The sequence below is a fragment of the Sinohyriopsis cumingii genome, chromosome 5 (genome assembly GCF_028554795.1).
Source record: "Sinohyriopsis cumingii isolate HCF-2022 chromosome 5, ASM2855479v2, whole genome shotgun sequence".
NCBI classification, from domain to species: domain Eukaryota; kingdom Metazoa; phylum Mollusca; class Bivalvia; order Unionida; family Unionidae; genus Sinohyriopsis; species Sinohyriopsis cumingii.
Window position 1 is genome coordinate 125,019,150 of NC_142965.1, and position 15,003 is coordinate 125,034,152.

The following is a 15,003-nucleotide window of genomic DNA, read 5'->3' on the forward strand; positions in this document are numbered from 1 at the left end:
AGTACCTCAATTTGTCATCTTTATTTTGATATTTACCGTTTTCCAGAATAACAGGAAATGAAGCTCAATTAGATCAAGAGAATTAAGATTTATATCAAAATTTTGGAACAAAGCCTCAAGAATAAATTGATAATCTGCATCCTATACAAAAAGAGACAGTTACGTTTTATTTTTATAAATTTATATTTTTGCTGAAACATAGTTAAGAATAAACTTTACAAAGACACACAAAGACACACACACACACACACACACACACACATATATATATACATATATATATATATATATATATATATATATATATATATATATATATATATATATATATATATATATATATATATATATATATATGAACACTTTGTGTCTATCTCTAACCACAACCAGATGTACATATATCTAGTAGAAAACGTGTGTTTCATTAAAGAAAGAAAAAATGCGGGTCTGTAACTTTCGCATTTCATGCAACTAATATTTGATTTACAGAACTGGTTACAAGTATTACGTACCTTCTATCCTAACTTCACAAAGTTCAAAAACAGAAATGTGAGAGTTTAATCATTTGCAAGAAGCGTTTAATTCTTTATTCATTGTATTCAGCTTTAAATATGATACAAATTACCTGCCTCCTCTTTAATAGTTGGTAAATATTGACAAGATTTGAATAACAACAAGTGATACAAGAGAGAGAGAGAGAGAGAGAGAGAGAGAGAGAGAGAGAGAGAGATTTCAACATACCCTGGTGAAGTGCACCTGTAAAGATACGAGAGTGAATATTATCTTTAGGTTCCTTGAAAACAATGCTTTAACAACGAGCGCGATCACGATGCTGCAGGGAAACATTATATTTACAATAAATAATAACAGTATGTTTGGAGCCCCAAATCTTCGAGTAGTTTAAAGCCCCGTGTGGCTGAATGGTCTAATGTTCAAGCCTTGACAGATTATACCCACCTCAACTTTATCCGCTTGGACTCGAGTCTTTGGCTTTTTCAACGTGGGTAAATGAGAAAGCGTGCCAGTAGTTTCCCGTGGGTCGGTGGTTCTTCCCGTGATTTTTCCAGCTGCTTCCTCCACCAGATGTACTCACCGCCATGTTTGGCCTATTTCGTACTGAAAAGTGGCGTCAAGGCCACGACAACAATTAGTATGTATGTATGTATGTATGTATGTATGTATGTATGTATGTATGCATGCATGCATGCATGCATGCATGTATGTATGTATGTATGTATGTATGTATGTATGTATGTATGTATCCCAGACAGAGCGACCACCCCCACCTTGACACTACAGGAGAATGCTTAAAGCTGTAATAACATTTTTAGATACGAATAAATAATAGTAACATACAGGTCCGATAATTTTAATTCGTACGTTATGGACATTCGAACAGATTCGAAGAGTGGGTTCGATGCTTACGGCACCCAGTGCTTTGTGTGTGTTCGTGTGTGTGTGTTTTTGCGCGCGCGTGTGTGTGAAGAATTTTAGGTTCTGACCCGATCCCAGATTGAACCCAATCCCACGATCATATTATTAATTAATTAGTACTTACAATCCCTTGGCATTATTTTCAGGACAGCGTCCAGAAAAGCCGGCGCTGTGTCATTGGCATTCGGACATTCCATTTCAACCAGGTCTAAAATACAACTTGCTGTTACATCTACCACGACGTTTATGATACTGCAAATAAAATTTCTACTTCAGGACGTGCTTTTATAAATACTTACAATATGACATCAAGTTTGACTTGCATAGTCGTTCTCTCTCCCCCTCTTTCTCTCACTCTCCGGCTGCAAGTTCTCACTACAACAGATAGCCCGTCCCAATACACAGTGGTAAAAATTAATCAAACATAGCAAGCGGCAAAAGAGAATAACTACGAAAGAAAACAGCAAAACAAAATCCACAAAACAGATACAATGTGCCGTTAAATAAAGGATAACATCTGGAACATGGAAGAAAAGATAACTAAGGCAAGTAATCAAGGGTTTAGATCGCAACACGTTCTTTTACGATCCTAGCAATGATGATAGAGTATCTGCAATCATCAGAAAGATAATAATAAGAAACGCTTTTGTTTTAAATATGAAGAGATAATTTTCCATTTTGACATTGCCAGGTAGGGTATGAGATTAGAAGAGATAATTTTCCATTTTGACATTGCCAGGTAGGGTATGAGATTAGAAGAGATACTTTTCCATTTTGACATTGCCAGGTAGAGTATGAGATTAGAAGAGATAATTTTCCATTTTGACATTGCCAGGTAGGGTATGAGATTAGAAGAGGTAAGGAAATATTTAGTTTGTTATTTGGCTCTTAATCTAGAGGAGTTTTGTGGACTATATAAATTGTAACTTGACGTTTGTGAAAATCAAAAGGAGGAAGCAGTTCTTCTGAACAACTTCGTCAATCATTATAAATAATTATACGAAAAGGGCAGAATTTGTGGGATTTTCTTCTTTCTGATAGAGGGGACCAGACGCGTTCCTGATAAATATAGGCATAATACGTGAAACGAAAGTTAACAACTTAGGATTTTCTACTCATCTTGATATTATAATATTTAACCATTAAATGTTTGTAAAAAGCATATTTCCACTATGCATACTCCAAGTGCATGTATTACTAAGTGTACGACCCAAATGATTGAATAGAAATGCAAGTGATTCATTTTGAAACTTGAAAAAACATGACGTCAGCTTTTGCTGGGTTAAAGTTTAATGTAAAATTCTGAGTCAGCCTAGATTATATATTAGATAGTTGTAGAAGCGTGAGAGAGAGAGAGAGAGAGAGAGAGAGAGAGAGAGAGAGAGAGAGAGAGAGAGAACTAAAATTATGACGAGTCTAAGGACATCATCAGCTATATCACTGATATATATTTTATAAAAGAGATGTGAAAAACAAACGTAACGGCTCATTTTTCTGTAAATATAAGAGTGAATTGTCTCCCCTGCCTAATGTTGGGTGAGTATTAGCAGTACTATTTTATAGGATAATGTTTGCTTTATTAAGTGTTACGGTCAGAATTTCCCTAACCAATAATACAGTCTTTCTAGGATCATAAAATTAGCTTGTAACTTGAACTGAGTTTCTTCCAAGTTGGTGTCGGCCCAAATGAGCTCAAATGACTTTGTACGTTTAAATGCAACCACAACAAACGCACTGAAAAATTTCCGCGGGAGTATTAGCTTCATTTGTTTCTGGCAACAGCTCATTATAATTTCTTCCAATGTTTGCGCTGCTCTACTTCTGCAGTGGCGTACATTTCCTAATAGAACTCGAGTGTGGATGCCATTGTTATACTAAATTGCTGAAAGCATCTATCTAATTAATGTATCTCTGCCGATTTTCGTACTGTTTCAAAGTCATCACAGACGTACTCACTGCTTGTTTCACTCCGATGGGTGGTCTAATCAACATCAGCGACTTAAATTTTTGTGTGCATGATAACATACAATGACCTTTCATGCTTTTTCTCATAAGCTTGATCAAGTTTAGATTGCTGTTGTTCCAAAATAATTCCTAAGTCGTTTAATTTATCAAGAAGCGAAAGTATGAGTATTTGGAAAATCATAATCTTAATCTTTTCATCCTCTCTGAGAAATTTGAATGATGTATTTAAACAAAAGAGCGTTTAAATCTTTTCTGTGATGTCAAGAACATTCCATTGTTCTGGCAATGTGATTCCCTCGTTAAGATACACTGATAAATCCTTTCAAAATAATATATGCATCAACATGTGAATTTGTTTGCCATTATACGGGTTTGCATGTGCTGTTGTAACTAATGCACTTGTGTGAGATTCAACCGTAATATATATCCAAAAGCCCCATAATGATACTACTAATGTACACTTAAAGGCACCCCATCATAAACCTTTCTTTTATTCAAGAGACCCTTCATAAAACGGTTAATCTATCTTCACGAAACAATAATTTACTGTCCTTCAACTGTACGTTATAGACGTTCTTCACTGCAATTGAAAACGATTAATACAATCACCTGCATGGTTTCTCCGACGGTCGGGTCCACCAACAAGTCGACATCGACTTCAGTAATTCTGGCCTCGTCGGCACACTCTCCAATAAGTTTTCAATGCATTTCATATGCGGTAACACATCTAATGAAAGAAATAAAACATGAAAAACTCAGCCAAGAAAAATCCCTCCAAAGGAAAATATGTGACTATTTTAATGTACATTAAGTGTTTTGGTTTTTTTGTTCCTGATGTAAAACCAAAGCGATTCTCGCAGTCTCTAACAAAATCAAGCTGTTGCTTGAAGGGATAAACTTCTAATTAACACGTAGAAAATTGCATGGGTCATATACAGTTTGCGATCAAACTCAAACACTTTCTGTAGGACAAGGAAAGAATGTTATACATAGGTTTCACTCTTCCAGAGTGCGTCCCTAAAATGTTCCATCTTAGGAAAATGGTTAATTTTCCTTATCCTGGGCGAATGTTGAAAAAAAAAGATTATTACAAATTACTTACAAAAATACATAATATCAAAGAAGGACTTGACACAAATAGTATGTTTGAAAATAGATGACTCCATAACCTAATATTTATAAAGTTATTCAGGATCAAGTAAAACAAAAACAATCAAACATCACTGACCAATCAGCGCTGTGTATGTGTGTGTGTGTGTGTAATTGGAGTTTTAACATAGTTGAACAATAATCCAGTCACATCGACACGATGTATGCAGTGTGACAGTTTATAGCGATGTCTATCACTGGGGCACCATGTCGCAGACACGTAGCATAATGTTCCTCTCAGTCACATCATCCTGACACCAGGCGGACCAGTCCTAACAATAACCTCTTAAAGCTGAGCGCCTAGCAAGGCAGCTGTTATACCATTTTTATAAGTCTTTGGTATGACTTGTCTTGAGTTCGAACCCGCGACCTTCCTTATCCGAGGCGGACGCTCTAACCACTAGGCCACCAGTGGTAAAGTGAAATTTAAGTTACAATCAGATCTGTGGAATTAAGACTTTATGTTCAAACTTAAAGTTCTTTTAGGAAAATCTACGACAGAACATGCACCCTGAAAAGTCTGGCAGACATCAGTAATATATTGCTGAGACAGTCTTTTCAGGACTCGTCTCGTGTAGGGAACAAACACACTGCATGCTATCGGGTCGTAATCATCCATATAAACTTCCAGGCAAGGTTCCAGTTTCGAGGCGCCTTTCACCAGATCCTGCTGTATCTTGTCACTGAAAAGTTAACAGAAAAATTTCTTCATTTATTATTTAAACTGAACAAGAATGATCGTAAAACGTACAGATGCACTTACGGACACGAGGTGGAGGCAAGGGTTGACAAACATATAGACTGATACCAACAGATGGTAGAAAAACGCACTGATAAAAGACGGACGTAAAGTAGAATGATAGACTAATGCATATCCTGGCTATATTAGAATTATTTGAAAACGTTTATATTATAAAATGAATGGCATTCATTTGTTAATATTTTTTACTTAATCCTAATGCACACATTTCTTTATGAAATATAATTTTTGTTTAAAAACGTTGTTCTTTTAGGAACGAAGTACTTATTATGTATGTTTCATTTATTTTCTTCTTATTCTTGAATTTAACGAAAATGTGCGTATTTATTCAAATTATAGTAGTTGTAATTAGAGAAAAAAATTAGAGCGTACAGAACTCATTGGACAAATAAACCGACCATAGGACTAACTTTGATTTTTAAATAAGAGAGTCAAAATAAATATGAGTTTGCACTATATATTATCTCTGTGTTAATTTCTTAAACAATTAGTTGACCGATCAATGTGTTTGTCAAGCTACAATTTGGTCAATGAAGCAAAACGGTTTTCATTCCTTCACATCTGAGTAACCAATCTGATTACCTAATAATTTTATCTATAATCTATCTACAGGCCTGAAGACGTAAGTAATGTTATTATGCTAGTTTTTTTCTTGTATTACTTTCTAGGTCAAAGCCTCTTTGACTTTTACTTATTTAGCATGCAAACCACACACGCTGTGCAACTCGTGGACTGTTAGTACTAATAATCCGTGATCTAAAGAAGTAGCTAGCCATGCAGTGAAGCAGACCATGGACCGGTAAAAACCGCCGATACTACTACTACGGTAGACGTTTTATTCGACTTTTACTGTTTGTAAATTCGCGGCGCGGTTCCTCATGTATGCTCGGAGTTGTTGGTAATTGTCCATTTCCGCCAAGCAGGGCTAACACACACAATATAAATCTATCAAATAACAATTAGGAAACAAATAAGACCAGACATCTTTGAAATGTCATAAGTGACCCGAAAACTCGGTAAAGATGTCTGTCTTAACAGAAATGCTTCGCTAGGGGCTTAAATAAACATCACACACTTAACTACATCCATGAGTTAAAGCTAACAAATAAAATAAACTATTTACAAAATTAGGAAACAAAATAAGACCAGATGTTTCTGAAATGTCATAGAGACCCAAACACTCGGCAAAGATATATGTCTTACCAAAATATGTTTAACTAGAAACTTTAATAACACCACACATTTAACCTTAAGCATGAGTTAGGGATAAACAAAATATAAATCTAAACCACCAACAAAACTAGGAAACAAAATAAGACCAGACGTCTTTGAAATGTCATCGAGACCCGAACAATAGGCAAAGATGTCTGTCTTAACAAATTACGTAAAGCTATTGCTGTAAATGGGGGGGGGGGGGAGAGTAAACACAGAAGGACTTGCAGGGAGAGCAGAGTGCGAACTACAGGCGAGGGGCGAGGGTATGCATGTCACTAGGACATGGTTATCACCTGTGCGCGAAGTCGGACCCACCATGGGAAAGGGGGAACAACTGCACCTCCCAACTCTCTAACTGTGTTCTTTTTATTAAAAAAAAATGTATACTTAACACTTCCTTATATTATTCTCTTTAATCCTTCACCCCAATTCTTCCTAAACCTAACCAACAACCCTGCATGTACACTAATACCATAATACCTTTGAGAAAACAACACACTCTAGACGAAGGTGACAGCTATAATTCATGCAAGGGTTTCAGATCACTTAAACAACCAAACAGTCCCTAAACTAGAACATATAAGGTGGTCTAACAACCAAGACCATCAGGCCCCGCCGCACAAAGTGGCAATCTAATAAATAATTCTAGGAAAGTAAGACCCTACATTAGCTCTTATAAGATGGTCTAAACACCAGAAACCACCAGGCTCAGCACCACAAGGCTTTAAACAAAATTAAAATCACTCAGTTCATATGACCCAAAATTTAATCCAACATATAAGGTGGCATAAAAAGTCCAAGACCATCAGGACCAGCCATATAAGGTGGCAAACTTGACTCAAAAAGATGACACCCAAGGTACCTCTCTTCAGCATAACTCTAAATTAAAGACAGAACAGAGTTTTTATTCAAAATTGTGTCAGACGACAAATTTAGACTATATACACTGGAGTCTAGGAGCACCAACCTGTGAACTGGGATCCGTCCTTTCCACCCTCTCGTCCCTTGCCTCGGCCGGACATCAAAATCGGTTAGCGTGCAGTGCACGCCCTTAGTGATACTGAAACTTCAGCACAATCATATCATACGTATGAGCGTGTGATGGGTTAATTCCCAATCATTCACACCTTGCGCTGCTCGGTAGATACAGACTGGAAAACTGAGTGTGTGCTGGGTCTATTCCCACTCGCCAACAAGCCCTCCATTCAGACAGTTATGGACCTCTATAAGTCCCACTGCTTGACGGCTTCAATTAAACAGTGCTCCTTGAGCACATAAAAGCCTGGAGGAAGTGGCTCGAATTCCTTTCCTTAGGAGTAATTAAACAGCCTGTTGTGCAGGCATAAAACATGAACTGCTGTGCGAAAACCACTTTAAATCAACATAAGTAAGAAATTTCCGCCAACACTGTCTCGAATTCGGCAACGATAATTATGTTATACCCCACTGACAATAAATACAGTTTACTAATCTTGTTGAGACAAAGAGATTCTATGTTGGGGTTTGCACCGAGACAAGGAAAACTCAGTCAAAGTGTTACATTCTTTGTCTCCCCTCGAGACTTTGTAATCCCGCAACTGGGTTTCCTTGTCTTGGTACAAAACACCGACACAGATTATTTATCCCACCCATTTATTTCTCCATTTAAATGAAAATGCCATGTATTTATGCAATATAGTTAGCAGATTCAAAATACAGTTTTCATTAGGTACTGTTGTTGCCTCTCACTCTGTTTAGAGGTTTTCGGGTTTGATACTCTTTTGTGAAAATCTGTATAGGTTTCCAGGCAGATTATATGCCGCTCTTTGAAAAGGAATCAAAAAACAAAAGTAAGAAAAATTTATAATTGTTACGTGCATCATTATTGCATCATGTGCGTCTCGCGCCACCTAATTGTAGTTTTTGTAAACGCGCATTAATATGATTATTTTAATAACGGCAATGGGGTGCCCAGTCGACTCTAAGTACACAAGTTCTACGCATGAGAAAATATAAACATAAAATCATTTGATTTTCTTACTGTATTATCATATTTAATCGATGGATGTTATGTGAAAATAAGAAGTAATTAATAAGTTTTATACGAATAACGTTTAACTTTCACTAGTTCTAATTTGGAAAAAGTTCTATGGTAGGCAACGGTACAACAAATTACACAGTTATGACTAACGTGTGTGATAACTGTGTTGAGATTTTTAACTCATGATATACTTAAATTTATATTTTCTGTCCTGGAAATATGGCAAGTGTTGCGACTACTGGTACAATGATACGCTACATGGAAATTTTCTTATGGAATAACGTGTAGACTGATGAATGAACCACTTTGATTGGTAAGTGCAGGAAGTTTTATTTGTTTACAATGTTTTTTTTTTTTTAAATTAGGGCTGGTTGACGGTGTTTGACAAAGTTTGAAGAATGCATTTCTGGTTGTTGCCAGCTTTGCGGATCTTCTTGAGAGATGTTGGATTTTTGTATAGCTAGTGATGTGTATTGCCCGTGTGTCTGGACCAGTACGTTTGTTCTACACAGCATCATGAATTTTATCCTGATGTAGCTCAGTAAATTTTCCGGTCAGCGTCATTAAATCTAGCTAAAAATACCTAATTCGTTTCACACGATGTATGTAAAACTAATTAGATTCTTTTAGTTACATTCTATGACGCTGACCTAAAATTTGACTAAGTCACAGATAAATTAAATATCTTCATGTAGTGCATAATTTCTAGCATAATACAAAATAACTCAACTTCATGTGTGTGTGTGTGTGTGTGTGTGTCTCAAAATGTTTTCTATGTTGTGTTATCAAAGCTGGAGAGTCCTTAAGTTGCTTATAAGTGAATTTCGTTTTGTCATATATTTGTTGTTGTTGTTTGATTTTATAATAACAGCGTCAGGCACAGAGAAGACAATAGAGACTTCTTTTTTTACAAGTAGTTCACAGCGCGTAGACACCATGACTTAGACGACCGGACTTAGACAACCAGACTGAGATAAGAAACGTAAGGGTAGCAAAAAACAGCCAGATTTCTGTGTCGCATGGATGAGAATACTTTCTACCGCTGCAAGCAGTTCTGCATAGATACGTATTCTTGATTGTAATCGTATGTAAATTATTTTGCTAGCACCCCAGAGACACCAGTTACTTTGGATATAACTCCGACAATAATTCCAAATGTTGCACCTATGATGGTTGTTGTGGTAGCAATTCCAGTTACACGAAGACCAACACATGTTTCCGCAGGAAGTCCACAATAGCATCTAGAACCAATGACGCAGCTATTGCTTCGTTTCGATTACTTTTTAATTGCATAGTAAAATTGGACAACTGACAGACCCTACCCAGAGTCATCACGTCCAGGTCAAAGACAAAAACGAACCTCTAACCAATTATCTTTTTAGCTGGCACAACTGTCATACAATCATAGAAAATATCTTCCTGGGGAATATTTAAACGTATCCAAGACGGACACATTTGTGAATACCACTTCGCCGTTGTAGAACCAACCCCAGAGTGTATACTGACACCTAGTGATGCAGTTACCTTTTGGGCTTTTGCATTTGTGATCAGGAGTTTGTTGTGGTACATCGGGGTGATTTCAGCAGCCACTTTATGCATGGCCATGAACAAAATTGTTATAAGAGGGCTTGGAAACATGACTTTGAAGCAGATATTCATCGGGAAGTAACGAAATTGTTATCGATATTAGCATAAACTGGCAGCTGATCCAACACCCGTCTGTATATTCCTCAACCTCATCACCATGGTCAGAATCCATCACTTATATAATAATAAATCTTATCTTCAACTTGACAATAATATCTTGAATGTCAGCATCAGACGTTTGTAACTGACCATTTTGATCTTGAAAAATCTAAACTCATCTGGGTCGACGTCAACAACAACACGACTAGTAAAACTCAGTCAAATCCACTTTGGCGGTACACCTGCTTAGATCCACATCAGCACCGTGTCGTTGGGCTAAGTAACGTTTATAAATGTTAATATAAATTGTATATCGTATTAAACGTACTTCAATGTGAAATAAAGTGCTTGAAGTGTTGGTGAACGCTCAAGTGCGTGCAAAACTTCAAGAACAAGATGACCACATATTGGTCCATCCAAACGAGTGTTTACTGGTCTGGTATAGTCGAATAAAACAGTACTTGTCGTCCAGTACCACCATGGACGCTAGCGCTCTTCGCTAAATAATCAACAACTTCAAATGGTGGTATAAGGTCATCCTGGTCAAAATCAAAACAATTTTGAGGTGCCACTACGCATGCGACCCAATGAGTGCCAGGTCAGTTGTCCAATGCAGGTTGAAAATACCGGCTTTATGCGTGCGTGGCACCATCAGTGCAAGTTCATTTCCCATAAAGATACCAGGAAAATCGTTCACTGATTTTACTATCGCGAGTAAATCAAGATTGATCAATGGACACGTAATCTTTTGCGTGTTGTACCGGGTGATGGAAGACCTCTTCCCGATGGTATCGAGCAATTTGTTCTTGGTAATTTAAGGCATTTTCCATTTTATAGACCAACGACGTAAACAATGCGCTAAGTGACCGACATCAGCCGTTTTTTAGCGCCGTTCCAGATGCAGTTCTGACAGTACCTAATGCCACACCGTTTGCAACTGCCGGAGCCACTGATGCTAACAATGCTGGAATAGCTGCAAGGAATGGAAATATACTACCAGTCTTTTGCATTTGTGTCGCCTCTGACTTGAATACTTGTAATGTCACCGAGGTGTTATTGTGTTGGGCCGCATTGAGCTCAGCGATTTGTTTGGGTCAAATGGACGGGAAATCTCCAGTCAATTTTGTTGAAGAAAGATTTAATGTGACTCCGCCATGGATTTTATGGCATTCTTGTATTTTCTCAAGTTGTGTTTCACTAAGGCGACCTACTCTTCGTGATAGGACATTATTATTTACATATGTAGCAGGTATAATTATTTATTTTCCAAGGGCCTCATTCAACCACCAGGACCCTCCAACATTATGGTCTTGTCAGAATGTATCACAGCATAACATTGATAACCAGCGTTATATAACCATGCACGAAATACTTGTCAACAACATATCGCCTGAACGATTCCATGTGTTCCAGTGAACAGTAATAAATCTGATACAGTGCCATAAAGTCATAATGATAAATCTGCAAACAAGTGACATTGTTTTGATGCCGGTGCAAATTGTGGTAAACACGTACAGTATACTTAGTTTCAAAGTGAAGCCGAATTTCTTCAGAAGTTTCTTGATGACCGCGAAGCTGCAATGAAACTTCAATCACTTCTAACTTGTTAAACATCATCATTTTGTTATATTATTTTCAAAACCGCTCCGATGGCCTAGTGGTTAGAGCGTTCGCCTCGGATGCGGGAGGTCGTGGGTTTGATCCCGGCCGAGTCATACCAAAGACTTACAAAAATGGTACTAACAGCTGCCTCGCTTGGCGTTCAGCATTAAGAGGTTAGTGTTAGGACTGGTCGGCCTGGAGTCAGGATAATGTGACTGGGTGGGACATCATGCTTTATGTCTGCGGCATGATGCCCCAGTGCTAGACATCACTATAAACTGCCACATTGCAGACATCGTAGCAATATGACTGAAAAATTGTAAAAGCTACGTTAAACATCAAAATCACATCACATCACATATTATTTTCAATGTTAAATTGATCTGCTTTGTTGAGATATTCCTCAAAATGTCAGGCGTTTTTCGTACTCTTCTATGTAAACACTGACAGACATTTAATATGATTGTTATGATTGTTAAATTGTTGTATTAAAGGCTTGTAAAAAAACCCTCTCAATAGTTATCAACACGACTGCATGTTCTGTTTAAACGAACCGTGAGAAAACTGTATGGGTGCTTAGCGATCTGCGCAATAATGTCATGTAATTAAACCTACGAATAGCCAATTGTTGTTGTTGTAGGGTTTAACGCCATTTTTCAGTACACGATATTCTATACATGGCGGCAAGTGACGGAAGAACCCGGGAAAGACCCCGGAAAGAACCACCAACCTACGAGAAGCTACTGGCAAGCTATCTCACATATCCACATTGGCCGAATCTGAGACTCGAACCCACGCAGACAGAGGTCAGATTGCAGTGATCATTACAAAGAGCGCTTTAGACGACTCGGTCACTCGGGGCCTCTCGAATGGTCGGTGAAACATCACGTGAAATAAACATTTGCTAGATCAATGCCAAGAAATCTCAACAGGTTTCATTTGTCATGAGTTACCTTAGGTACATATGCGTATCACTGAGTCAAACAGATCACGTCTGTATTTTTATTTCGACGTCGTGAGAATATCTGCGGGAATCGTCTTGGTGCTCAAGCGTCACATCGTCCTATACTACAAAATTATTTTTGTTTGCATCCAGATCATCATTGGTAGGAGATTCATCAATGGTGGAAAAGAAATCGACGGTGGAGTTGACACTCTTGTCACTCACTGAATTTAAAACTGTTTGTGAACATCATAACGCGGTTGATAATCAGCCGATGGCGTAACCAGGTAAAACAAATCTCACTTTCGGCATCGTAAAATCATATTCAGCAACAGCCGAGCTTTTACTGATCCAGCTGGGCTAATTATTTGTGCCTGAAATGAGTTTGAAAATATATTTTCATACTTGGACTGTGTATGTTATGCTTATGCAGAAAAATCAATGACGAAAAAATTATTGTTTTTTTTTCTGAAAACATCTATGAATTTTCTTTTCCAAGATGAATAATACAGTACGTCATCTAATCATGTCTTCATTTTATATGCGTTGTCGCGTAAAAGCACGTACTGGAAATCTAACTCGAATTAAACATGTAATGGACGAGCTTCGATTACTTGAACATGTGTTTGGTGTGGAGCAAAGAAATGTACATTTATCACAAAAAAATTATTGCCGGTGATATCGCTGCTGAATTAGCAAAATTAGCAGGAGCATCATCGAGTAATACTCTGGTGAAAAATATATACCTGGATTCGATTCCTGTGGGTCTGGTACACGGCTTGATATACAACTTGATTCTAACAACCAAGCAACGCCTACTGAAGCCCCAGTGAATCGTGTTGAGGCTGAGTTTTATGAACATGACCTTGCTTATATTCATGTACGTCTACGTGCCGACGTGAATCTGATCCATGACTTCAATGCAATTTCGTGACCAGGTGTTAACGAACGAATCGAAAGATGGATCACTAAAGGAGATATGAAGACCAGGATTGTTTTGGACGGTGACCATTAAAGTAAACTATATTAATACAAACAAACAATGGATACAAAAAGTCGGATATTGTCCAAAATATACTACAGTCCGCGTGGATATTGGAGAGGTCAAGCCGCCGAGAAAAACTTTAGCAAATGTGGTAATGTTCACTCGTGGGATTTCTCGAACATGGTCGGCCAGACAAGCGTTATGGCAAATTTACTTACTAGTTCCAAGAAAGATTTTTTTCTTCTGATTTGATGTCCAAACACCTAATGAAATTTATCAGACTGATTTTGTATTTCTTCCAGATGATCGTGGATGTGATCGACAAGGTCATTTGCACACATACAAGTACGCACTAAACATAGTTGATGTTGCAAGCATATATAAATAAGATGAGCCGTTGACGCCAAACGATTCTGCAATGTAGCAGATGCACTCGAGACACATTTATAACCGTTCGCCACTAACATGGCCACGAATGTAACAGGTCGATCCAGGTAAAGAATTTCTTGGATCTGTTGCTGCGTTCTTGACCAAACACCATGTGCAAGTTCGTGTTGGACATGTTAAAATACATCGTGACCAAGTTGTTGTGGAGCGATTTAATTGTAAAACCTGCAGAACAACTTTTAGGACATAAGTATGCAGAAGAATTATTAATGAGATCTCCGAGTGCGTGGCAATCTTGGACTCAAAGTGCTAGTACTAAAGTGTTCCCCTCCTAGAGCGATCTCACGAATGGGTGCACGAAGATTGGACTAAAATCAACTAATGCGATTCAACAAAAGACTGTTACATGAACACAGAAAATTGTTTCAGAGCTGGCGCTGATGCAACCACTAGAAAAACAACCGCGTTCGGTATCTGTGTCATCTGAAGAATTCGAAGGTGGATAGCGTCGTGATACTGACCCAATATGGTTTTTGTATATCAGTGTATCTAGGATTAATCCACCAAAACTCACCAACCAGTAACGGTTGCATCATTGCTCATTCGTAAAGGCTATTTCTATATAGATACATGATGTAAGTGTTGGGGCAGAGGGTTCATGTCCGTCTTTGTTTGGGTTTTTTGCGCTACTTTACAGCATCAAATTGAAATTTCTTTTTTCATATTTTACCAGCTTAGGCTGATAGGTCTTCCCAATTATTGAAGAAAAACGTTACTCCAAAATATTTACATAAAGTGGCAATGTTGTGCTTAATTTCACGACGGTTTAGCTTTCATAGCCAATGTCTGTGTTACGA

The 15,003-nt window shown here is 37.7% G+C and overlaps 1 protein-coding gene across 1 annotated transcript in view; it reads right to left on the minus strand.

Moving 5' to 3' along the window:
* The window catches only part of LOC149800128 (uncharacterized), a 38,261-nt gene that overhangs the window by 2,710 nt on the left and 20,548 nt on the right, over positions 1–15,003 (minus strand). Inside the window, exons 3-6 of the mRNA XM_089959731.1 lie at positions 5,059–5,231; positions 4,009–4,126; positions 1,559–1,686; positions 742–756 (exon numbers count right to left, since the gene is read on the minus strand). Of these exons, the coding sequence (XP_089815857.1) occupies positions 742–756; positions 1,559–1,686; positions 4,009–4,126; positions 5,059–5,231 (434 nt within the window). The remainder of the gene's footprint in view (positions 1–741; positions 757–1,558; positions 1,687–4,008; positions 4,127–5,058; positions 5,232–15,003) is intronic.